The sequence below is a fragment of the Lacerta agilis genome, chromosome 8, assembly GCF_009819535.1.
Source record: "Lacerta agilis isolate rLacAgi1 chromosome 8, rLacAgi1.pri, whole genome shotgun sequence".
Taxonomy (NCBI): Eukaryota; Metazoa; Chordata; class Lepidosauria; order Squamata; family Lacertidae; genus Lacerta; species Lacerta agilis.
Genome location: NC_046319.1, coordinates 82676312 through 82699844, shown reverse-complemented (window position 1 = coordinate 82699844; position 23533 = coordinate 82676312). Strand labels below are relative to the sequence as shown.

The window sequence follows — 23533 nt, the reverse complement described above, 5'->3', positions numbered from 1 at the left end:
ATGGAAATAAAATAGGGCAGATAATTTGAAACCGCTTCTAGCTTTGTGTGGATGCAATCTGCGTATCTTTTAATGAATGAAAATGCGATCGAGGAAAGATAACTCCCAAGGAGGTTTTCAGGTACCATTGCCTCAGTTCCAGTATGTATTACCTTTTTGATGAAACCTTGAAATCAAATCTCCCGGAAATGAATTCTGACTCGTTCGTTTACTGTTGGGCAGCATTAAATTTTACTGCTTTTGCAAAGCTTTTCGTAAAAGGAGGGGAGCTCACAAAAGTATGAACTCCTCTCTCTCCTCCCCCCCCTCAACCCTCCAAAGGAAGTACCAGTAATCATTTTAGCCCCCTGCTGCATTTTGAAATCTTTGCATGATGCTCCACAGTTTCTTTACAAGGTTATGACTTGCAACGAATAAGGAGGGGAGAATCCCAAAGTTGCTTTCTGCGCCCTCCTGTTAGGAAAAAGGAAATGCGTGTTTCAGTACATGGCGTAGGGAGTGCACAGCTGCTCAGAAAATGACAAAAAGGCAGAGACGCTTCTAGTTGATATATTGTCATGGAGGTCTGCTTAGACATGGCAGACGGAATGGCAGGCCTCCGTTGGCCAGCAGCTCCCGATCCCATCTTTTGTCAGTGAGGGATGTTTGTTAGATGGGTATCTCTAATTTGGTTTCTTTGCGGCCCATCAGGAGCAGAGGTGAGATCCGGCAGTATCCCACATGGTTTTGTTTTTGCAATTGCAGCCTTTCCTGCCAGGAGCCAGGCTTGTTCATTTTCCAAGTTGTCAGGGGTTTCTCTGGTCCCTGACGGATCACTTCAGAATCCGGAGGCTCATCTTTTGTTCAATGTTCAGCTTTTCCACAGACTGCAAAATAAAGTGGAGAAGATTGGTGTTACAGAAGAAGAGGAGGAAGAGGAAGAAGAAGTGGAAGAAGAGGAAGAAGAAGTGGAAGAAGAAGAAGAGGAAGAAGTAGAGGAAGAGGAAGAAGAAGTGCAAGAAGAAGAAGATGTCCAGAGGAGGGCAACCAAAATGGTCCAAGGCCTGGAAACGATGCCTTATGAGGAACGGCTTAGGGAGCTGGGTATGTTTAGCCTGGAGAAGAGAAGGTTAAGGTGAAACTCAAAAAATTAGAATATCATGGAAAAGTCCATTTATGTAAGCAATTGTTTTCATTAGCTACTGGAGTTTAATATATGAGATGGACTCATGACCTGCAAAGTGAGATATGTCAAGCCTTTGCTTGTTATAATTGTGATGATTATGGCGTCCCGCTGATGAAAACCCCAAAGTTGAGATTGTTAATTTGGGGTTCTCATCAGATGTACGCAATAATCATCACAATTATAAGAAATAAAGGCTTGACATATCTTGCTTTGCATGTCATGAGTCTATCTCATATATTAGTTTCACCTTTTAAGTTGAATTACTGAAAGAAACGAACCTTTCCACAATATTCTAATTTTTCGAGGTTCACCTGTATAAAAGGATGTCCTATAGAGGAGGGAGAAAGGTTGTTTTCTGCTGCTCCAGAGAAGCGGACACGGGGCAATGGATTCAAACTACAAGAAAGAAGATTCCACCTAAACATTAGGAAGAACTTCCTGACAGTAAGAGCTGTCCGACAGTGGGATTTGCTGCCAAGGAGTGTGGTGGAGTCTCCTTCTTTGGAGGTCTTGAAGCGGAGGCTTGACAGCCATCTGTCAGGAATGCTTTGATGGTGTTTCCTGCTTGGCAGGGGGTTGGACTGGATGGCCCTTGGGGTCTCTTCCAACTCTAGGATTCTAGGATTCTATTCTAAGAAGAAGAAGTGGAAGAAGAAGAAGAAGAAGAAGAGGAAGAGGAAGCAGCAGCAGCTTTGCTGGGGCTTTTTAGCCTTTTTCACACCTAGATCTGCTTTTCATGGCCAGAACCCCAGTCCTTGGAAATGTGGCTGAAGGATAATACAGTGTGTGCCTCTGAGAAGGTGCCTCTTCGCTGTTCACCACCCTGGTGTCTTAGAGGAAGGGCAGTTTATAAATCTTTTGACTCAGGGGTTAAGGAGCCAAGTGTCCGCAAGGGGCTAGTGTAGGGGTGGGGGGACCTCCTTCGGCCCAAGGGACATGGCCCTCTTCTGGGCAATCTTCTGGTGACTATATGATGTGCTGGGTGGGGCAATAAATGTAAACATTACCTTTGTGGGCCAGCTTCTACATGCACACATTTACACAACCGTCTCTGCCATCCAGGCAAGCAGAGTTCGGAGGACGTGTGTGTGTGTGTGGGGGGGGGCCCTGGGAGAGAGGATGGAGTGTTCTGGGTAGAGTCCTGAGGGACAGATAGAAGATAGAACCAACCCCCAAGCCTGAGGTTCTCTGCACCTGGGCTATGGCTGCCTTGAAGACACAGATCTACTTGTCTGATATCTTTTGCTTTTAAAAAATTTTTTTAGAAATTAAACTTACGTTCCTCGGGGTCCATGTCTCTGCAGCATGCAGACCAGCCTCCCACAACCTGGTCCTACTCCAGATGTTTTGCTCTCCTGCTCCCATCTGGGGGCTGATGGGAGTTGGAGGCCAAAACATCTGGAGGGCACTAAGCTGGGAATGGCCAGCGTGGAAGAACCTCCCCTATCCCAGACCCAACCAGACCTTTGCGAACTCTTCAAAGGAGATGGCATTGTCTCCATCCTTGTCAGCCTCTTGGATGGTTCGGTCTGTGATGCTCTCGAGTTGCTCATCCGTCACCTCGATCCCAATCATCATTCTCAGCACCTGGGCGTTGGGGAAGAGGGATAGCCAGAGAGAGATGAGTGGCCAACCAAACGCCCAGTGGGAAACCTGAAAGCAGGATTGGAGCACAAGAGCAGCTCTCCCCATCTGTGATTCTTAGCAACTGGTATTCGGAGCATGGCCTCGGAGCATGGAGGCATTGCATAGCCACCATCGCTAGTAGCCAGTGATCGCCTTAACACTCTGTGAATTTGTCCTGTCCTCTTTTAAAGCCATACAGGTATTATTATTATTATTATTATTATTATTTAAATTTATATACCGTTGCATTCCCACAGGTCTCAGGGCGGTTCACAGGGTAAAATTACAACATAGAAACACAAAATACATAAAATATAAATAGCTGAATGACCCCATAAAACAGTTTAAAACATTTTTTTAAATAAAAAAAAATACAATTAAAAAGCAGTTTAAAAGAATGTAGTACCGTCGTACCTTGGGTTACGTACGCTTCAGGTTGCGTACTTTTCGGGTTGCGAACTCCCGTAACCCGGAAGTGTAACCCGCCACGCACGCGATCTGTGCATGCGCACAAGTGGTCTGCGCATGCACAGAAGTGGTTTGCGCGCTTTGCACACGCGCAATGTGTGTTTTTCGGGTTACGTACAGCGACCCGGAACCAATTAAGTATGTAAGCCAAGGTGCAACTGTATTTATCTTGTACTTTGACTGTGATATGGCTAGGATTTTACTGCTTTTTGTAACTATGGTTCTTGGAATGTGTATTAATTTCCATTAATTTATCCCAGTTGCTCAAATTTGGCTGTGTTTGTATACATGTTTCAACCCTACTGATGACTCTGCTGGCATTTTTTTGCAGCACCATTTGTAGTTTATTACAGGTAAACCTATTGAAGGTACATTATATATCATTTGTAGCACAAACCAATTGAAGGTACATTATATGACATTTGTATTTTTATTTATTTATAAGATTTTTATTATTTTCCATTAAAACAAAAGAAAACATAACATAAACACCAACATTAACACTATAAAAACACAATACATAAACATAATCAAACAATAACAATAAAAAGAAACATATACAAACCTTAAACTAACACTTATCTTCTTACTTTTCTTGGTACTATCTTCTCTGTTTTGGGGGCTTCCCCCATTCCCTCCACTGTCTTCAAAATCGTATCTATCTTCTAGGTAGCTTTGTATCTTATTCCATTAACATTTGCCCAATTTTTGATATGCTTAACTTTACTTAATCAAATACCTAATCAAATATAAATCTTAACTTAAACACCAAATCTTAACATATTTTCTAACAAATAAATCATCACACAAAAATTTCTTCCTAACAGTTTTATCTAACATAAACCTACTAAAGCCAATCTTCTATTTAATTCTGCTCAAATGTTCAATTTCACTGATTTAACTAAATAGTCTTTGAATTTTTTCCAATCCTGTGACACCTTCTCCTCCCTCTGGTCCCGGATTCTGGCGGTCAGTTCTGCGAGTTCCATATAGTCCATCATCTTCATTTGCCATTCTTCCACTGTTGGTACCTCCTCACCTTTCCATGTTCTTGCCAATAGGATTCTGGCTGCTGTTGTGGCATACATAAAAAACACTCTATCCTGACTGGGTATCTCTTCATTGGTTATGCTCAGGAGGAATGCCTCTGGTTTCTTGCTAAAGGTAACTTTCATTACCTTTTTCAGCTCATTATAAATCTTATCCCAGAAGGCATTTACCGCTGGGCACAACCACCACATATGAAAAAAGGTACCTTTCGCATGTTTACATTTCCAGCATACATCTGACATTTTGGTATTCATCTTGGCTATCTTAACTGGTGTCAAATACCATCTATATACCATTTTCATTATGTTTTCTCTTAAACTATTACAAGCAGTGAATTTGATACCTTTCTGCCACAGTCTCTCCCAGTCATCCATCATAATATTATGTCCTACATCTTTCGCCCAATCTATCATTGTCGATTTAACCAGTTCATCTTTCGTATGCCACTCTAGCAAAAGATTATACATTTTAGAAAGGTTCTTAAAGTTGGATTCTATCAGTTCTGTTTCCAGTTTTGATTTTTCTACTTGAAAACCAATTTTTTTGTCCATTTTGAATGTTTCATACACCTGGTAATATTGCAGCCAGTCGGGGACCTGATTTTTAACTTGGTCATAACTTTTTAACTTAAATGAGTCCCCTTCCTGCTGCAATATATCCATATATCGTAACCAACTTGCAGACATATTCGGTCTCTTATAGGCCTTGGCCTCCACTGGTGAAATCCATCTAGGAGTCTTTCTCTCCAATAAGTCTTTATATCTAGTCCAGACCTGATACAGGGATTTTCTAACTATATGAGTCTTAAAAGTTCTGTGAATTTTAACCTTGTCATACCAAAGGTATGCATGCCAACCGAACATGTTATTGTGTCCTTCCAAGTCCAGCACATCAACGTTCTCTAATTTAAACCAATCCTTCAACCAGCAAAAGGCCGCTGCTTCAAAATAAAGTCTTAAATCCGGCAGGGCAAAGCCTCCTCTCTCTTTAGAGTCTGTTAGGATCTTAAACTTAATTCTAGGCTTTTTGCCCTGCCATATAAACTTCGATAGGTCCTTTTGCCATTTCTTAAAACAGTCCAATTTGTCCAATATTGGTATGGCTTGGAATAAAAACAGCATCCTTGGTAGGACATTCATTTTAACCACTGCTATTCTTCCCATTAACGACAGTTTTAATCTTGTCCATATTTCCATATCTTTCTTTATCTCTATCCACAGTTTTTCGTAATTATCCTTGTACAGGTTCAGATTCTTAGCTGTGAGATTGATACCTAGATATTTTACAGTTTTAACAAAATTGAGGCCAGTGCCTTCTTGTATTCTTTGAGTCTGTTCTGCACTCAAGTTTTTGCCTAAAACTTTGGTTTTCTGCTTATTTAATTTGAAGCCAGCTACAAGTCCAAATTGTTCAATTGATTCCAAGGCTTTGGGGACACTGCTTTCCGGTTCCTGCAGGGATAACATCAAATCGTCTGCGAAGGCGCGTAATTTATATTCTTTCTCTCCCACTCTAATTCCTTTTATCTGTTTGTCTTTTCGTATCATATTTAGGAGGACTTCCAGGACCGTAATAAATAGTAAAGGGGAGATAGGGCACCCTTGTCTTGTTCCTTTCTCAACTTCAATCTCCGATATCACACTGTTTACTATTACCTTTGCTCTTTGTTCTGTATAGATGGCCTTGATGCCATTAAAAAATTTTTCTCCAACTCCCATCTTTTCCAAATTCTTTTTCATAAATGTCCAAGATACTTTGTCAAATGCTTTCTCTGCGTCAACAAACAATAGTGCCGCATCTGTATTTATGTCTCTCTCCAGTTTTTCTAAAATGTCCACAATAATTCTCGTGTTATTACTTATTTGTCTTCCTGGTAAGAAACCTGCTTGGTCTCTATGTATATAGTCTTTCAGCACTCTTTTCAACCTTGTAGCCAAAACATTTGCAAAAATTTTATAATCCACATTCAAAAGGGATATTGGACGATAGTTTTTCATTAGAGTCTTGTCCGTATCTGGTTTTGGAATCAGTGTGATAAAGGCTTCTTTCCACGTCTCAGGTGCCCTATCTCCTTCTAAGATTTTATTGCAAATTTCTCTCAACGGCTGCGATAGCCAATCTTTCAATGTCTTATAATACTTTGCTGTTAATCCATCAGGTCCTGGGGCCTTCCCCAATTGCATGTTGTTTATTGCATCCTCTATCTCTTGTGTTGATATTGGGTGGTTGAGAGTTATTAGTTTTTCCTCTGGGACTTTTTGCAATCCATTCTTTTCCAGAAATCGGTCTATCTCTGCTTCATCTATCTTCTCCTCCTTGTACAATTGCTTATAGAATTTCTGAAAACACCATCTGATTTCCTCCGGATTCTCCACGTTTTTTCCATTTACTACCAAATTACTGATGACATTTGCCTTTTGTCTTTTCTTTAATTGCCAAGCTAGTAGTTTTCCACATTTATTTGCAGATTCAAATGTTCTTTGCTTCATCATTTTCACTTTCCATTCAATGTCCTGATTCATAATATTCGCATATTGGGATTGCAAGTATTTAATTTCTTTTTGAATTTTAACACATTTAGGATGTCCTCTTAATTCTTTTTCCTTTTCTTTGATTAGTTTCAACAGTCTCTCCATTTCCGCATTTTGTTGCTTCTTCTTCTTTGCTTTTTCACTTATGAGGAATCCTCTCATTACCGCTTTACTTGCATCCCAAGCAATCCTTTTCTCCACTTCGGAACTCCAGTTAATTTGAAAATATTCTTTCATCTTTTTCACCGCTCTTTCTACTAGCTTGGTATCTCTCATCAAAGCGTCATCCATTCTCCATCTAAAAGAATCCTTGGAAATCATTTTTAAATTTAACTGTACCGGATTGTGGTCTGAAAAAGTTTTTGGACCGATTTCTGCCTTTTGTATTTTTGGAGCCAATTCATTCGAAATCCAAATATAATCTATCCTCGACCATGACTGCTGGGATTCACTGAAATAAGTTGCCTCTGTTTCAATGGGGTTTTTTAATCTCCAAGAGTCCACCAAATTCAAATTATCCACCATTTCGAAAAAAGTCTTTGGGAGTTTCCCATCATTCGTTAATTTAGTTCTTTGAGATCTATCCATTAATGTGGAAACTGCACCGTTAAAATCTCCAAGGCAAACTAACTTATAATCCAAGTAGTCCAACAGCAGATCATGTATTTTCTTGTAAAAAATCGACTTTCCATCGTTTGGTGCATAAAGTCCCAGAATCAAAAAATTTTCGCCTTGTACGTTAATTTCAATTGCGATGTATCTCCCTTCTTCATCTTTAAATAGCTGTCTTGGGCTATATTTCTCCTTTGCGTAAATCACTACTCCTCTCTTCTTGACCTTATCCGATGATATAAACTCTTGGCCTAATTTTTTGTTCTGTAATAATCTTCTGTGTCGTCGAACTATGTGGGTCTCCTGTAAACATATTATATCTAGATTCTTCTTTTCTATGCTATAAAACACTCTGCGTCTCTTTGGTCTCTGGTTCAATCCCCGAACATTCCAGGTCATCAACTTGAGCGCCATTTTCCTTTATTTATTCTTCTCCTCCAGTTGCCTCTCCTTTCTTACCTTCCTCTGGATCCTTTTGACTCGGCCCTGGTACTCCCGGCGGTGGAAATACTTCTGGAAACTTGTAGAGCTGTGCTGGATCAAGTGGGGTGCCTTTAAATTGTTCCAGATATTTATCCAAAAACTTTTGCTTTTCCGCCAGGGACTTTATTCTTATCTTTTTTCCTTCGAACGTAAATGCAAGGCCTTCTGGGAATTCCCAACTGAAGGAGATCTTTCTTCTTCTTAGCTCAGTAACCAAGTCGTTGTAAGGGACTCTTTTGTCCAGGAAAAATTTGGGGATGTCCTTATAAAAGATGACTTTATTCTGCTGTACCACCAGGTTGTTTCTATAATGTAGGTCCAGAAAGTAGTCTCTGTCGTGTCTATCATGCAGCACAATCAAACAGTCACTGACTGTTTTGGTATTTTTCTTTCCTCTGGAACCTCTAGGTCCAAATCTGAAGGCCTTCACTATGCGTGCTGAGACGTTTACCTCTTCTAACTCCCAGTATGTTGAGAATTGCTCCACAATATAGGCTTTTAGGTCTTCCCCTTCCAGTTCTGGAAGACTCCTCAAACGAATGTTCCCCTCTCTCTGGTGGAGTTGAAGAAAAGCAAGAGATTCTTCTACAGTTCTCTGTCTTGTTCCAATTTGCTCTATCTGCTCCAAATCTAAATTGTCCAATTTCTCCTCCACCTTTTTTATTTTTTCTCTGACCACTTTAATTTCCTCCGAATCTTTTTTCAAAGTTGTCACCTCCTGCCCAATTTTATTAATTTCTTCTCTGTTTTTCTTTGTGTAGAGCTGCTTGTTTTGGATCTAGTGCTATCTTGCATTTCTTGTGGGCTCTGCAATTTCAGTCTCAAGGTCACTCCAGTTGCTGTGGTAACTATCTCAGACATTCACAGCAAAAGGCCAACAGTCCCAAAAGTAAACACCAGGTGGCCAGCAGCTCACTTCTGAGAACAAAGAGTCTGCTGAGCCAGGAGTCCCACACCAGCCCAAAAATCCAACTTTTAGGCAAAGAGTTCAAATTTTCCCAAGTTGCAAACTTCCTTATAGCCAAGAAGAGTTTATTTTAAATAGCCCAAGTCAGTAGCTATTTCTCACTTGCAGTGTTACCACCAAGTCCATAGAGTTACTTGTATCTGGCTGCAAAGAAGTTAAAATGTCTCCACTGGTAAACAGTCACTGAAACAGTAGCAAAGAAAAAATGGCAACAATATATTGCAGCCCGCTACCGACCCGGAATCCTAATCCAGAGGGCGAGCGGTGTCTTCTTTTGCCATATCAACTGTTTTTGAATCTTTAAACATCCTTAAAACAACTTTTAATCAACTTTTAAAAAGTTTGGCAGAGTTCGCAAAACTTTTCCCGTTAGTTGCGGCTTTGATCTTTTAGCGCTACCAAGCTCGCGCAAACAGTTCAAAGGGAACAGGCTTCCTTTTAAAGTTTCCTCTGTAAGCAGTGTTCTCCAAGCTCATCAAATAGTCCAAAACTTTTACTTACAGAGTTTCTTTGGAAGTTCCTATGTCGGAAGTGCCGGGTGCTCGAGTCTGGCGGGATCGCTGCTTTGCCCAGAGGAGGCGGCCGTCTCTTCAGTCCCGTGCCGGCGCTCCGCTCGCCTGATTTCCCCCCTTACGAGGGTCGACCAGGAGCGGAGACGGCACGTCTGGGACCCACAAGACACAGGTCCACGGGACGCTCTTCCCGTGGCTTTAAGGGACCCGCGGCGCAGGCACGGTAATCCCTATAGCCTCACAAAGGACGGAGCTATACGGCTCCCGTCCGCCATTGACCGGCACCTAACCGGAAGTCCATTATATGACATTTGTAGCACAGAGAATGCGTTCTTCGTTGTCACAAGTTTTCCCCAGTTCTATTTTATCTGATTATATTTCTTAAGATCTGCTATTTTCTTCTCAACACTTTTTTTGTATTGCTCTGTTCTTTCTTGAACACTGTCACTTGTCTCCAGCGGCAGCGAGTTCCACAGTTTAACTATGTGCTGCATGAATAAGTTCTTTCTTTGACCCGCCCTGAATCTTCCAGCAGCCAGCTTTGAGCCCAAGACGTTTGAAGCCTGGTACGTGTGAATTTTAAAAAGTGCTTCCAAGCATGTAAAGAGCACATTCAGGGTGACGTCAGCTCTCCTCCATTGAGGTTTAGGGGGCAGGATGTATTTGGGGGGCAGGCAGGCAGCCTTGCCTTTGGGTAACCTCTTTAAGCACTGCCCCTTCCTGATTTTAATTCTTCATATGCACACCCCTTTCCCGCCCTTGCAGCTTTCCCCAGTTGTTTGGAACAGTTACCTGTAATATTTCCGCTCGGGAGATCTTCCCATCCTTGTCTTGATCGTAGAGCTGAAAAGCAACTGAACAGGAACCAGAACAACAGGGGTCAGAGGTTAGCAATGGGGAAGGTTTAGGGCGAGGCACTGTGTTGTGCTGCTGGCCAACAGATCTGTCCAACTTCAAGGGGGACGTGCTGTGCTTTTGTTACCGACAAATATACCCACAACATAACTGGTCCTTATTTGCTTCTGGTCCCATCACCTCTTGGCAAATAAAAGGGGAAGAAATGGAGGCAGTGAGAGATTTCACTTTCTTGGGTTCCATGATCACTGCAGATGGTGACAGCAGTCACAAAATTAAAAGATACCTGCTTCTTGGGAGGAAAGCAATGACAAACCTAGACAGCATCTTAAAAAGCAGAGAATTCACTTTGCCGACAAAGGTCCGTATAGTTAAAGCTATGGTTTTCCCAGTAGTAATGTACGGAAGTGAGAGCTGGACCATAAAGAAGGCTGATCGCCGAAGAATGGATGCTTTTGAATTATGGTGCTGGAGGAGACTCTTGAGAGTCCCATGGGCTGCAAGAAGATCAAACCGATCCATCCTTAAAGAAATCAGCCCTGAGTGCTCACTAGAAGGACAGATCCTGAAGCTGAGGCTCCAATACTTTGGCCACCTCATGAGAAGAGAAGACTCCCTGGAAAAGACCCTGATGTTGGGGAAGATGGAGGACACAAGGAGAAGGGGACGGCAGAGGATGAGATGGTTGGACAGTGTTCTCGAAGCGACTGGCATGAGTCTGGCCAAACTGCGGGAGGCAGTGGAGGATAGGCATGCCTGGCGTGCTCTGGTCCATGGGGTCACGAAGAGTCGGACACGACGGAACAACAAAAGCAACAATTGCTTCTCAATTAGATAATGTGAAAAGAGTTATATGATGTATAAAGAATTTATGTAGTTAAACACAGTCAGTTACATTGTGGGTATATTTGTTAGTTGAATTTACGTAACTATCGGTTTGATAGTGTTGTGCTTTTGTTACCGCACAGCATAACTGGGGGACTGGGCAGTGACTGGGGAACTCCGCATCACGAGCGTTTCAGTTTTCATTTAAATGAAATCAACCAAGTGTCTAGCCCAGGGGTCAGCAAACCTTTTCACCTTGTGGGGGGCCGGTCTATATTTTTTTGGGGGGGGGAAATAATAATGAACGAATTCCTATGCCCCACAAATAATCCAGAGATGCATTTTAAATAAAAGGACACATTCTACTCATGTAAAAACGCACTGATTCCCGGCCCGTCCGTGGGCAGGATTTAGAAGGTGATTGGGCTGCACCCAGCCCCAGGCCTTAGTTTGCCTACTCATGGTCTACAAGTGAAACTCGAAAAATTAGAATATCGTGGAAAAGTCCATTTTTGTAAGCAATTGTTGTCATTCGCTACTGGAGTTTAATATACGAGATAGACTCATGACATGCAAAGCGAGATAGGTCAAGCCTTTTCTTGTTATAATTATGATTATGGTGTCCAGCTGATGAAAACCCCAAAGTTGAAATTGTTAATTTGGGGTTCTCGTCAGCTGTGCGCCATAATCATCACAATTATAACAAATAAAGGCTTGACATAACATATCGCGCTTTGCATGTCACGAGTCTATCTCATATATTAGTTTCACCTTTTAAGTTGAAGTACTGAAAGAAATGAACCTATCCACGATATTCTAATTTTTCCAGTTTCACCTGTGGCGCTTACAGCTACAAGGGGTTGGCACCCTCCTTTAGTTGTTTTCCCTGGAACACCCCTGATATCCACTCACACTTCATTTTGCTAAGCCGGCTGTTTGCGTTCTGTGACCCTCCGGGTCCTTCCACTGGCCGGAAGTGGGCCAGGACACGAGTGAATGTCCGGAAGTCCGTAGTCTCTCTCCTGGGGAGAAACAAGACCCTTCGTGGAATCTTACCTGCTAAGAAGGAACACAGGAATCTTCTGGCCCATCTAGCTCCCCATTGCTTTCACTGACCTACCTGGAGATGCTGGAGTTTGAATCTTGAGACCTTCTGCATGCAAAGCACACAGACTTCCTTCCCTCTCTTTAGCACGCCGTTCCTTGAGAAAGCCTGATCAGTCTGAGGGTGTTTCTTAATTTTGCATTTGTATCAGGGCTGCAAAAGAGGCTGGCCTTGTGCACTCGCTAACGGTGGACAAGGCCTGTGCCTGCCCCACGCCTCTCAGTCCTCTGATTTACATATTGAACGTTTGCAATTTGGTTACGCCAGGGGCGTAGCGGGGGGGGGGGGCGGGCCGCCCCGGGTTCCATAATGGAGGGGGTGACAAATCTTCAAGGAACAATTTGTTTTGATTTTTTTTTGAAAATGCCTGCTCCAAAGGTCTTATCTTACTATACTAGGGATTATATAGCTATATATGAAATTTCATGCATATCGGTTAATATCTTGACCCTCCTCCAACAAAATAGCTGTTCACTTGGCTGTTTTCCTACGTCGTGAAGGCTGAAATTTCAGTTCAGTGGAGCACTTACTGTTCCCAACCCTAACCCTGTGGAAAGCCATCTAATTAAACTTTTACTTTGATTTTGAGATGTTTTTAGGAGGTAATTTAATTATTGTTTGATTTTATACCAATGTTATGTATCTGATGTTAGCCACCCTGAGCCCGACTTCGGCCAGGGAGGGTGGGATATAAATAAAAGTGTATTATTATTATTATTATTACTTGTTATTATTCCTTTGTAAGAAAATATGAAATAACGTAAAACCATTTTTGCAGGGGGGGGGAATCAATGGGGGTTGGGTTGACAAGAAATTTTCTGCACCGGGTACCACCTGACCTTCCTATGCCGGGGGGGGGGGGGTTTGACAAAATTATTTTTGCCCCCGGGTACCAATTTACCTTGCTACGCCCCTGGGTCACGTGTTGCCTTGTTTTCGTGCTTGCGACACAGGGGGATTGGGTTTGATATCTGCGATTTCTCTTTGCACGGACTTTGGGGAACTCCCTGCAAGAGGCCACTCCTGCCTGGCTGGGTCTCAGGCCCTTTCATGAGACTTGGGAACTGGGGCTGGGAGACGCTCGGTCTGATTCCCTGTATTTGCTAGAAGAGGACAGGGTGGTGAAGTGAGGGCAAGGGGCAAACGAGGGCCGTTTCTGTTTTTTATGGTACTGGGCAGGGCCAGAGACTTCCCAACACACATACACACCCATCTGGGAAGAAGGCACCAATGATCCGGTCACCGATGGGGTTCACTGCTAGTTCTCCGATCCCTTCGAAGTCATCTTTGCTGCAGAGTGAGAAAACATATATAACAAAATGTATTGAATTGGAAGGGATCCCCAAGGGCCATCTAACCCAACCCCCCCCAACAATGCAAAGGGGGCTTATGTTAGGTTTTTTATTTTATTTTATTCCATCTAGCTTTTCTGTTCACATTGAATATCTGATGTGGCTGACACACACAAAAGGAATCAGTTCTGGTCATAGTCAGACCCCCACCCCCCACCCCCAGGTTTCCTTGTCTTCCTGGTGTGAAGTCTGGATGAAGCACTGTGAAACTGAAGGTGTTGACAAATGAGCAGGAATTTGGTGGTCAAAAGCAGTGGCTAAGGGGCTTCTGTAGGCATTTACTGTGGGGTGTCCTTGCTGCGTTTACTAGCTTTTTATGGGGCATCGGTGTGACATGGTTATGAAAATCCCTGTCTCCGCTGCAGTTTTCCCCTCTTGTGGGTCTTCTGCCTGCAGGAAAAAGTAACTATGGAGCAGAACTGCAGTTCTCTGCAGGTGTGAATTGTTCTTAATTCTACTCTGCTGACTCTTGGAATCATAGACTTCTAGAGCAGCGTGTTTCTGACGTGTGCTCTGTCATATTGGACAGGTGAACCTATTGCCACTCCGCTCACCTTGAATATGTCCCATTTATTTATTTTTGACCAATTTGCTCTGACTTATTTAGTACTCTATTTTCTGGCTGCTCTTGAATCAAGCTTTAAAACCTTTTACCTGTCTTGAAAGGAGAAAGAAGAAGAGTTTGGATTTGATATCCCACTTTATCACTACCCGAAGGAGTCTCCAAGCGGCTCACATTCTCCTTTCCCTTCCTCTGTGAGGTGAGTGGGGCTGAGAGACTTCAGAGAAGTGTGACTTGCCCAAGGTCACCCAGCAGCTGCATGTGGAGGAGCGGGGAATCAAACCCAGTTCACCAGATTACAAGTCCACTGCTCTTAACCACTACACCACACTGGCTCTCGGGGAAATAGCGCTTGAAGAAGCACATTAGTTCAGATTTATTTATTTTTTAATTTAAAAACAAAAAGCTTCTCATGTGAATTCTGTCCTCCCTGTTCCCATGGCTATATCACGCCCACAAGTGTGAACAGAACATGGCAGGATAGCAAAAGCACAAAGCTCAACTGAGCTGCCTGAATCTCCACTGTGTAAAGGTCTGTGGGGTGGTGCTTATGGGGCAATGCCTACAGACGGAGGCTGTGCCCTTGCTGCAGGAGGCTGGGCCGGATGCCCTCGTGAGTTCCTTCCTTGTTCTCAGATTGCCACCCTCTTCCTTTCCCTTCCCTCTTCCTTACCTGAGGAAGCCCTTTTCATCCTTGTCCAAGGCCTGGAAGCGCTGGTAAAGGCGCACAACATTAGCTTCTGAGACTGGGTGCAAGAGGAAAGAAGAGGTTTAATGATTAGCCAAGGAAGTGCCATGAGCAGCAGGTATAATGACCTTGGAACGGAAAAAGAAGAAGAAGCCAGATGCAATTAACATTCCCCCGAATCAAAAGGCGAACTGTTTGAAACTTGGAGAGCAGGCTTGAGCACGGAAATGGGAACGGAGTGTCCAGATTCAGGGCAGTCTCCGGGTGCACATGGGAACCGTGCAAAGCGGTTACTGGGGAAAAGAACGTCCCAGGCCTGAGGCAGGGCTGGTGATCAGCTTTGTCTGGTTTGCTGGACAGAGATAGCTTGACCATTGCAGTCCATGCATTGGTCACCTTGAGGCTGGATTACTGCAATGCTCTCTTTGTAGGGCGGCCCTTGGGCCTGGTTTGGAAGCCCCGGCTGGTGCACAATGCTGCGAGCAGAAGCGAGCTTCTGGTCGAGAACGTGCGGCACATCCGCAGTCCCTGTGGCTGCTTGTCTGCTACCAAGACAGGGTCACTATTCTTGTATTGATTTACAAAGCCCTGAGCAACTTGGGACCAGGATACCTCAGGGATTGCCTGAACCCCTTTCTCCCAGCTCGATCCCTGAGATCATCTGCAGGAGTGTCCTTGGTCGTTCACCAAGCTGGGGAGGCTCATTTGGCAATGATGAGAAACTTCAGTGTCACTGGCTCAGGATTGCTGAATTCTCTGCCAATGGAGATTCAGTGTGCCAAATTTTAAATGCCCGCTGAAAACTTTTCTATTCTGCCAGGCCAAGGCAGGCAATTAAGAGTATCCCCCCCCCCCCGATGGTCTATTGATGGGACGCGGGTGGCACTGTGGCCTAAACCACTGAGCCTCTTGGGCTTACCAATCAGCAGTTCGAATCCCCGCAACTGAGTGTTGCTCTGTCCCTGCTCCTGCCAAACTAGCAATTCGAAAGCACACCAGTGCAACTAGATAAATAGGTACCACTGTGGTGGGAAGGTAAACGGCGTTTACATGCGCTCTGGCTTCTGTCACGGTGTTCCATTGCGCCAGAAGCAGTTTAGTCATGTTGGCCACATGACCCGGAAAGCTGTCTGTGGACAGATTCAGGTAGGTAGCCGTGTTGGTCTGCCGTAGTCGAAATAAATAAAAAAATCTTGAAAAGGATTATTTAAAAAAACTCTTCCAAAAAAATTCTTTTAAAAGAATCAAGTCCTTTAAAAAAAATTTTGTCCTAAAAAAGTCTTTCAAAGAATCCTTCCAAAAATATTTTTTAAAAATTGTCCAGTTGTACCTTAGGTTAAGGGTAAGGGACCCCTGACCACTAGGTCCAGTCGCGGACGACTCTAGGGTTGCGGCGCTCATCTTGCGTCCCTGGCCGAGGGAGCCAGCGTACAGCTTCCGGGTCATGTGGCCAGCATGACTAAGCCGCTTCTGGTGAACCAGAGCAGTTCTGGGTATAAGCTTCCGTGTATCTGAAGAAGTGTGCATGCACACGAAAACTTATACCCAGAACAAACTTAGTTGGTCTCTAAGGAGCTACCGGACAATTTTTTGGGAAGAATTCTTTTAAAGACTTTTTAAGGAGATTTTCTTTTTTAAGGACTTGATTATTTTAAAGGAATTTTTTTTGAAGAATTTTTTAAAATAATTCTTAATAATTCTTTTCAAGATTTTTAAATTTATTTTGTCTGCGAACATACGCCGGCTCCCTCAGCCTGAAAGCGAGATGAGTGCCGCAACCCCAGAGTCGACTTTGACTGGACTTAACCGTCCAGGGGTCCTTTACCTTTTTTTTTTTTTACCTTTACTGATATTTTCACTTACTTAATTCAGTTGTATTATTACTTTTAACATGTTTTTAGCCTTTTTGATTTACTGTCCATTGTTGTTGTTGTTCAGTCATTCAGTCGTGTCCAACTCTTTGTGACCCCCTGGACCAGAGCATGCCAGGCACGCCTATCCTCCACTGCCTCCCGCAGTTTGGCCAAACTCATGCCAGTCTCTTCGTGAATGAATATATATATATATAATCCCTTTGGGGCAGCACCAAAGCGCCTCCACCAGGAAGTGGAGAGACTCCACAGCCTCTCAGGGATTATGGGTTCGAATCCCACGCTAGGTGAAAGATTCCTGCATTGCGGGGGGGGGGTGGATTAGATGACCCTCGTGGTCCCAACTCTGCAAGTCTGTGATTCTGGTTACAACCTCCAACTGGCTTTGGGTGAGCTTGATAGCTTTTGCAGCACCCTTCAGCGAGGCTCCCCACACCCACCTCTGGCGCTGCCTATTTTGTACTGTGGGAGGGAGCGAGAAAGTTGGCCATAATGGCTTTATTTAAACCCACATTTCTGTTCTAAGAACATTACGAGTTCCTTAGAAATGGAAGCGATGGAATGTAAATGAATTTTAGCAGCAACTAAAATTCCACGTACCAGGAGAAAAGGTAAGAGCAAAGTTTGCCATTCCAATCTCATTGCGCCCCCCCCCCCAACCTCCTATTATCCATGCTAACGGGTGGATGGGGAATGGAGGGGCCCCCTGTGACTATTATTCCTGCCACAGCATTTCTTGCTTTGAAATGCGCTGCATCTTCTCTCCAGGGAAAAGTGACAGGCCCAGCATGATAAAAGAAGTCCGTGTCACACCAGGTTTAAAACACACGCATTCAAACCTTCTGCCCCCCAGTGAGGGAATTGTTGAAGTGGGGAACAGGACGGAAGTCTCAAAGTCAGCCCCCCTCCCCTCCCTTTCCTCCTCTTGAGATTTTGCAAACAATGGGAAGCCAGCTTGCCAGATAAGATGCAAGGCTTTGGGGTGGGGGCACAGTGCCAAGCTCAGTAACAACAGCTCAGTTTTCGTCCAAAACTTGGTAAAATAACTATTAAAAGGGGCAGGTAGCCGTGTTGGTCTGCCATAGTAAAAACAAAATAAAGTAAAAAAATTCCTTCCAGTAGCACCTTAGAGACCAACTAAGTTTGTTCTTGGTATGAGCTTTCGTGTCTGAAGAAGTGCATGCACGCGAAAGCTCATACAGTACCAAGAACAAAGTTAGTTGGTCTCTAAGGTGCTACTGGAAGGAATTTTTTTTATTTTACTTTGTCTTAAAAGGGGGGGGGGTTCCACATCCTATCCCAGGGGCATGAAGATCTCTCCCAAACTGACTGCACACCGCACCCCAGACAAAAGATTCCCGAGTCTCTGCTTTTGGCTTACTCAGCAGAACAAGAAAAAAAACAATTTATTCCACAGCTGCAAATTGTCCAGAAGTTCTGCACTCACACAATGCTAGCTGATGCGCTGTAGTTTACTCCCATTTCCTTGGCTGGGAACAGACTTTGTGGATCTCTGATCTCCCTTTGTCACCTAACCTCTGCTCTGTGCCCTGAGCTGGGGGGACAGGACAGGAGGCAGGTAGCCCTGTTGGGGTGAGGCTGGAACGGGACAGGCCCAGCGCGCTGGAAGCCGAAGATCCGGATCAGCCTCTTCTTCCAGTGCCTGCTCCCTCTCTGGCTCATGGTGAGAGGGGTGCATTGGCATCACGGCAGCCGATGCGGACCAGAGACCCACAGCAGCTGCCCGCCCCCTTCACCACCTCTTAAATTGCTCCCTGCCCTGCGCTTTGATCTGGATCTCAGGAGTCCTGACGCCCCTTTCCTCTCCCAGCTGGCAAACTGACCAGTGTTTCAGCTCCGAAGTCCCCATTCTGATTCTCTCTGGTCCATAGCTGTCAACTTTTCCCCTTTCCTTGCGAGGAATCCTATTCGGAATAAAGGAATTTCCCTTTATTTTTTAAAAAGGGAAAAGTTGGCAGCTATGCTCCGGTCACGAGGCTCCTCTCCACGAGTCTTGGATCTTTCCCTCCTACGCGATTGCCCAAACCCACTGGCCACGATTCCCACCCCTTTCGTAAATCTGGAGCTGCGAGAGATCTAAGGCTTGTCTGTGGGGTTGGCCAGGTGCGCAAAGGTGCCGCAAGGCAGGTGGGCTTCTCATTTTGGAGACAAGGGTTTAAAACAATTCCGAGCTCTGTTGCCAGCTCCCTCCTCCCCCATTTCTATCCATGGAAAGAAGGAAAGCAAACCGTTCTCTCTCTAAAGTTTTCCCGTACAGCCAGTTTCTTTCATGATCTCCTGCTGCTCAGGGACGGTGAAGAGCTGAGAAGTTTGGCCTCCCATCTTGAAGCAGTTCTGACTCTCCTCCAGGGCAGCCAAAGCTATGTACGGGGCGTGCCTCTCTCTCTCTGTGTGTGTGCGCGCATCTATATTAACATCGGGACACCTACCAACTTCAGCAGAGAGTCACACACGCACACACTCCCAGCAGCTGTTATCGCAGCCAGACAGCTAATCCACTGCAAGGGGAGGAGGGACTTGGGAAGGGCCGGGAAGAGTTGTTTTAAGGTGGAAAGGCAGGGAGAAGCGAGAGGGAGGCAATGCGAAGTAGCTGCTATATATATCTGAAGAAGTGTGCATGCACACGAAAGCTCATACCAAGAACAGACTTAGTTGGTCTCTAAGGTGCTACTGGAAGGAATTTTTTATTTTAGCTGCTATAAGTTGCATGCTGAAAATCCAGCATCGCCTGAGCTCTGTGTGTGCATCTTTCTCCCGACTGAAGTGCAGAGTGTTTGAGGACCGGGACATTCGCAGGGAAACCGAAATGCTTGTGTACAAAGCTATTGTACTACAAACCTTACTGCATGCTTGTGAAACATGGACCACTTATAAACGCCATCTCCAACTCCTAGACAGATTCCATCAACGGTGTCTCCAAAATTTTTTACAGATCCCTTGGGAAGAAGTGTGCATGCACAGGAAAGCTCATACCAATAACAAACTCAGTTGGTCTCTAAGGTGCTACTGCAAAAAGATCAGACTTATCCACCCTTAAAGAAATCAGCCCTGAGTGCTCACTGGAAGGGCAGATCCTGAAGTTGAGGCTCCAGTACTTTGGCCACCTCATGAGAAGAGAAGACTCCCTGGAAAAGACCCTGATGTTGGGAAAGATGGAGGGCACAAGGAGAAGGGGATGACAGGACGAGGTGGTTGGACAGTGTTCTCGAAGCGACTGGCATGAGTTTGGCCAAACTGCGGGAGGCAGTGGAAGACAGGAGGGCCTGGCATGCTCTGCTCCATGGGGTCACGAAGAGTCGGACATGACTGAACAACTGAACAACAACAAGGTGCTACTGGAAGGGTTTTTTAAATTTTATTTTGTTTTGACTATGGCAGACTAACACGGCTACCTACCTGTAACTATCACTTGGGAAGACAGGCAAACTAATACCAGTGTACTGGAAGAAGCAAAGATCACCAGTGTTGAAGCAATGATTCTTCAACATCAACTTCGTTGGACTGGTCGTGTTGTGCGGATGCCTGGTTATTGTCTTCCAAAGCAACTACTCTATTCTGAACTCAAAAATGGTAAGCGTAATGCTGGTGGTCTCGAAGCTACTAACATGAGTTTGGCCAAACTGCAAGAGGTAGTGAAGGATAGGCGTGCTTGGCGTGCTCTGGTCCATGGGGTCACGAAGAGTCGGACACGACTGAACGACTGAATAACAATGCTGGTGGTCAACAAAAGAGGTTTAAAGACTCTCTCAGGGCAAACCTTAAAAAATGTAGTATAAACACTGACAATTGGGAAACACTGGCCAACGAGTGCTCCAACTGGAGAACAGCCTTGACCAAAGGTGTCCTGGGCTTTGAAGACACTCGAACTCAGGACGCAAGGGAGAAACGTGCAAGGGAGAAAGAGGAAGGCACGCTTGGCAAATCCACACCGTCGTCAACTCCTGCCTGGAACCAATGTCCCCTCTGTGGGAGGACGTGTGGATCCAGAACTGGCCTCCACAGTCACTTACGGTCTCATTGTTAAAACCGTGTTTATGGAAGACAATCTTACTTGGCAATGAGGGACCACAGAAGAAGAACTTGCACAAAAGTCTTTGAGTTACAAAGGTCTCTTCTTCAGCAGAATATGGGGGGGGGGGGAGAACTCCACCCTTGGTAATTATAGTGCTCCCTTTCAAGGTTTTGGGAAACTGCTGTTGGTAGAAAATGCGACTTGGCGCCATTGACAGAAGGGCTTATGGTCCAAATCCTGAAACATTTTGTTGGCTTCCGATTGGTTTAAGGGCCCCAGTTTTGGGGTACTTGAAGGGCCGACTCCCCTCTCCGTTTCAGCTATGGAGGGGCCTGTACACGTGGGCCCCCACCCCAACTGTCCTTTCCCACCATAGCACCCAGGTTCTGGTGCTCCTTTCAGGGGTGGGGTGTGTGTGTGTGTTTCTGGTTGCAGACTAGATCAGAGGGCATTTGTAGTTTCTTGCTGCTGGCTGTGTCTTAGTTTTTTTAAAAAATGATGCTTGTTTACTGATGTTGCAGATTTGATGGGGTTTTTGTTTTATTAATGTGGATCTCCTCCTCCCCCGGTAAGTTGTCTTCAAGCGCTTTGGCACAGAAGGAGGGATAGAAATATTTTAATGATATGCAGGTCTGTACAAATTATTCCTAAGAAACCAATGATAATTAGGGCTCTGTACCTCCCGTCTCCCCATCTGAGGTTTCCTGGCTAGTTTGGTGTCAAGAGAAAGCTAACCAATTAGGAATGGGGGCCCTCCCACGTGTTGTTGGACCTTGGCTTCCTTCACCCTAGTCAATGGGATTATGGGATTTGTAGTCCGGCAACATCTGGAAGTCGGCGGGGATTGGCACTGGCAGGAGAGTTTTTTCAGGACATATGAATTTCACTTCAGTTTTGAGCACCTTCTCTGTTCTGGGCTTCTTTGTACAGACCTGCCTATACTTCCCCCCCAATCCTAGAACCACAGAGTTGGAAGAGACCCCAAGGGCCATCCAGTCCAACCCCCTGCCAAGCAGGAAACACCATCAAAGCATTCCTGACTGATGGCTGTCAAGCCTCCGCTTCAAGACCTCCAAAGAAGGAGACTCCACCACACTCCTTGGCAGCAAATTCCACTGCCGAACAGCTCTTACTGTCAGGAAGTTCTTCCTCATGTTTAGGTGGAATCTTCTTTCTTGTAGTTTGAATCCATTGCCCCGTGTCCGCTTCTCTGGAGCAGCAGAAAACAACCTTTCACCCTCCTCTATAGGACATCCTTTGATATATTTGAACATGGCTATCATATCCCCCCTTAACCTTCTCTTCTCCAGGCTAAACATACCCAGCTCCCTAAGCCGTTCCTCATAAGGCATTGTTTCCAGGCCTTTGACCATTTTGGTTGCCCTCCTCTGGACACGTTCCAGCTTGTCCGTATCCTTCTTGAACTGGGGTGCCCAGAACTGGACACAGTATTCCAGGTGAGGTCTGACCAGAGCGGAATACAGTGGTACTATTACTTCCCTTGATCTAGATGCTACACTCCTATTGATGCAGCCCAGAATTGCATTGGCTTTTTTAGCTGCTGCATCACACTGTTGACTCATGTCAAGTTGATGGTCTACCAAGACTCCTAGATCCTTTTCACATGTACTGCTCTCAAGCCAGGTGTCACCCATCCTGTATTTGTGCCTTTCATTTTTTTTTGCCCAAGTGTAGTACTTTGCATTTCTCCCTGTTAAAATTCATCTTGTTTGCTCTGGCCCAGTTCTCTAATCTGTTAAGGTCATTTTGAAGTGTGATCCTGTCCTCTTGGGTATTAGCCACCCCTCCCAATTTGGTGTCATCTGCAAACTTGATCAGGATGCCCTCAAGCCCATCATCTAAGTCATTGACAAAGATGAAACAATAAAATCTAGAAACTTGCTGTTTTTAGAAGCAGGTTGGTGGTAGTCTTGCTTTGTTGAAATGTAGCTAGATTGGCTTATTAGCCTGGTAATAATAATAATAATAATAATAATAATAATAATAATAATAATAATAATTCTTCATTATTTATACCCCACCCATCTTGCTGGGTTTCCCTAACCACTCTGGGCGGCTCCCAACAGAGGACTAAAAACAGAATAAAACTTCAGGCATTGAAAACACCCCTAAACAGGGCAGACATCAAGGGATATTGGGGAGAGCAGTGAATCGAAAGCAGCAATTTATATCTGTCAGGGAACAGAATTGTGCTCAGTTTGGAAATTTGCGATAGAATGACCTGATTCACTGTTGAGACACTGGGGGGCACTGCTGGAGTGATCTGCAGGGTCTCTCTGGGTGAATGCAAAGTGTGTGTATATTAAGATGGGCCATGGAAATGCAGGTTTATTAAGATGGGGCCCCCTTGGTAACATTGTCAGAAATCAGACTTACTTAACTTGAGGTGTACGGTTCGGTTTCAGAAAATCGAAAGTGGCAGAAATGTTCCTCTGAGGTCCGACTCACACATGCAGGCAGGTTGCTTGCTGAGTCGAAGCTAAACTTGTGAACTGACTTCACCGAAATGTCATACTGTGCTTGACTGATTCGAAAGTTCAATCCGTGTTGGCTCATTGCAGCATCAAGCGATAAATGTGCGACTCATCCTTTAAGTGTGTGCTGAGCACTTTCCCCGCAATACTGAGTATTTGCAGCTACTGTAACCCCAACATATTTGGGATTGGGGGTGACAGCTCCTAGTTCTGCAGATCTAGTGTCCAGGCTTGTTTGAACCCAGCTCATCTTATTTTAGAAATTAAGCACCGAGGAGTTGCCGAGCCATTTGTGGGGAAGGGCTGGGGTGGGTCAGTGACAGAGAGCACTTC

General features: G+C 44.6%; 1 protein-coding gene across 1 annotated transcript; it reads right to left on the bottom strand.

The window, feature by feature from the left end:
- Positions 1–738: 738 nt before the first annotated feature.
- On the bottom strand, positions 739–19097 carry LOC117051893 (calcineurin B homologous protein 2-like). Its single transcript, XM_033158612.1, has 7 exons — positions 18949–19097; positions 14787–14859; positions 13409–13489; positions 12007–12116; positions 10207–10268; positions 2630–2752; positions 739–866 (listed from the first exon to the last, which is right to left on the bottom strand). The coding sequence occupies exons 1-7, from the start codon at positions 19013–19015 to the stop codon at positions 813–815; spliced, it is 570 nt and encodes a 189-aa protein (XP_033014503.1). The 5' UTR covers positions 19016–19097; the 3' UTR covers positions 739–812.
- Positions 19098–23533: the final 4436 nt, after the last annotated feature.

Coding starts and splice junctions, on each gene's coding strand:
- LOC117051893 (XM_033158612.1), bottom strand. CDS start 19,015: ATGGGAGGCCAAACTTCTCAGCTCTTCACCGTCCCTGAGCAGCAGGAG. Junction 14,860..18,948: donor GATCATGAAAGAAACTGGCT/GTACGGGAAAAC, acceptor TCTTGCACCCAG/TCTCAGAAGCTAATGTTGTG. Junction 13,490..14,786: donor GATGAAAAGGGCTTCCTCAG/GTAAGGAAGAGG, acceptor CTCACTCTGCAG/CAAAGATGACTTCGAAGGGA.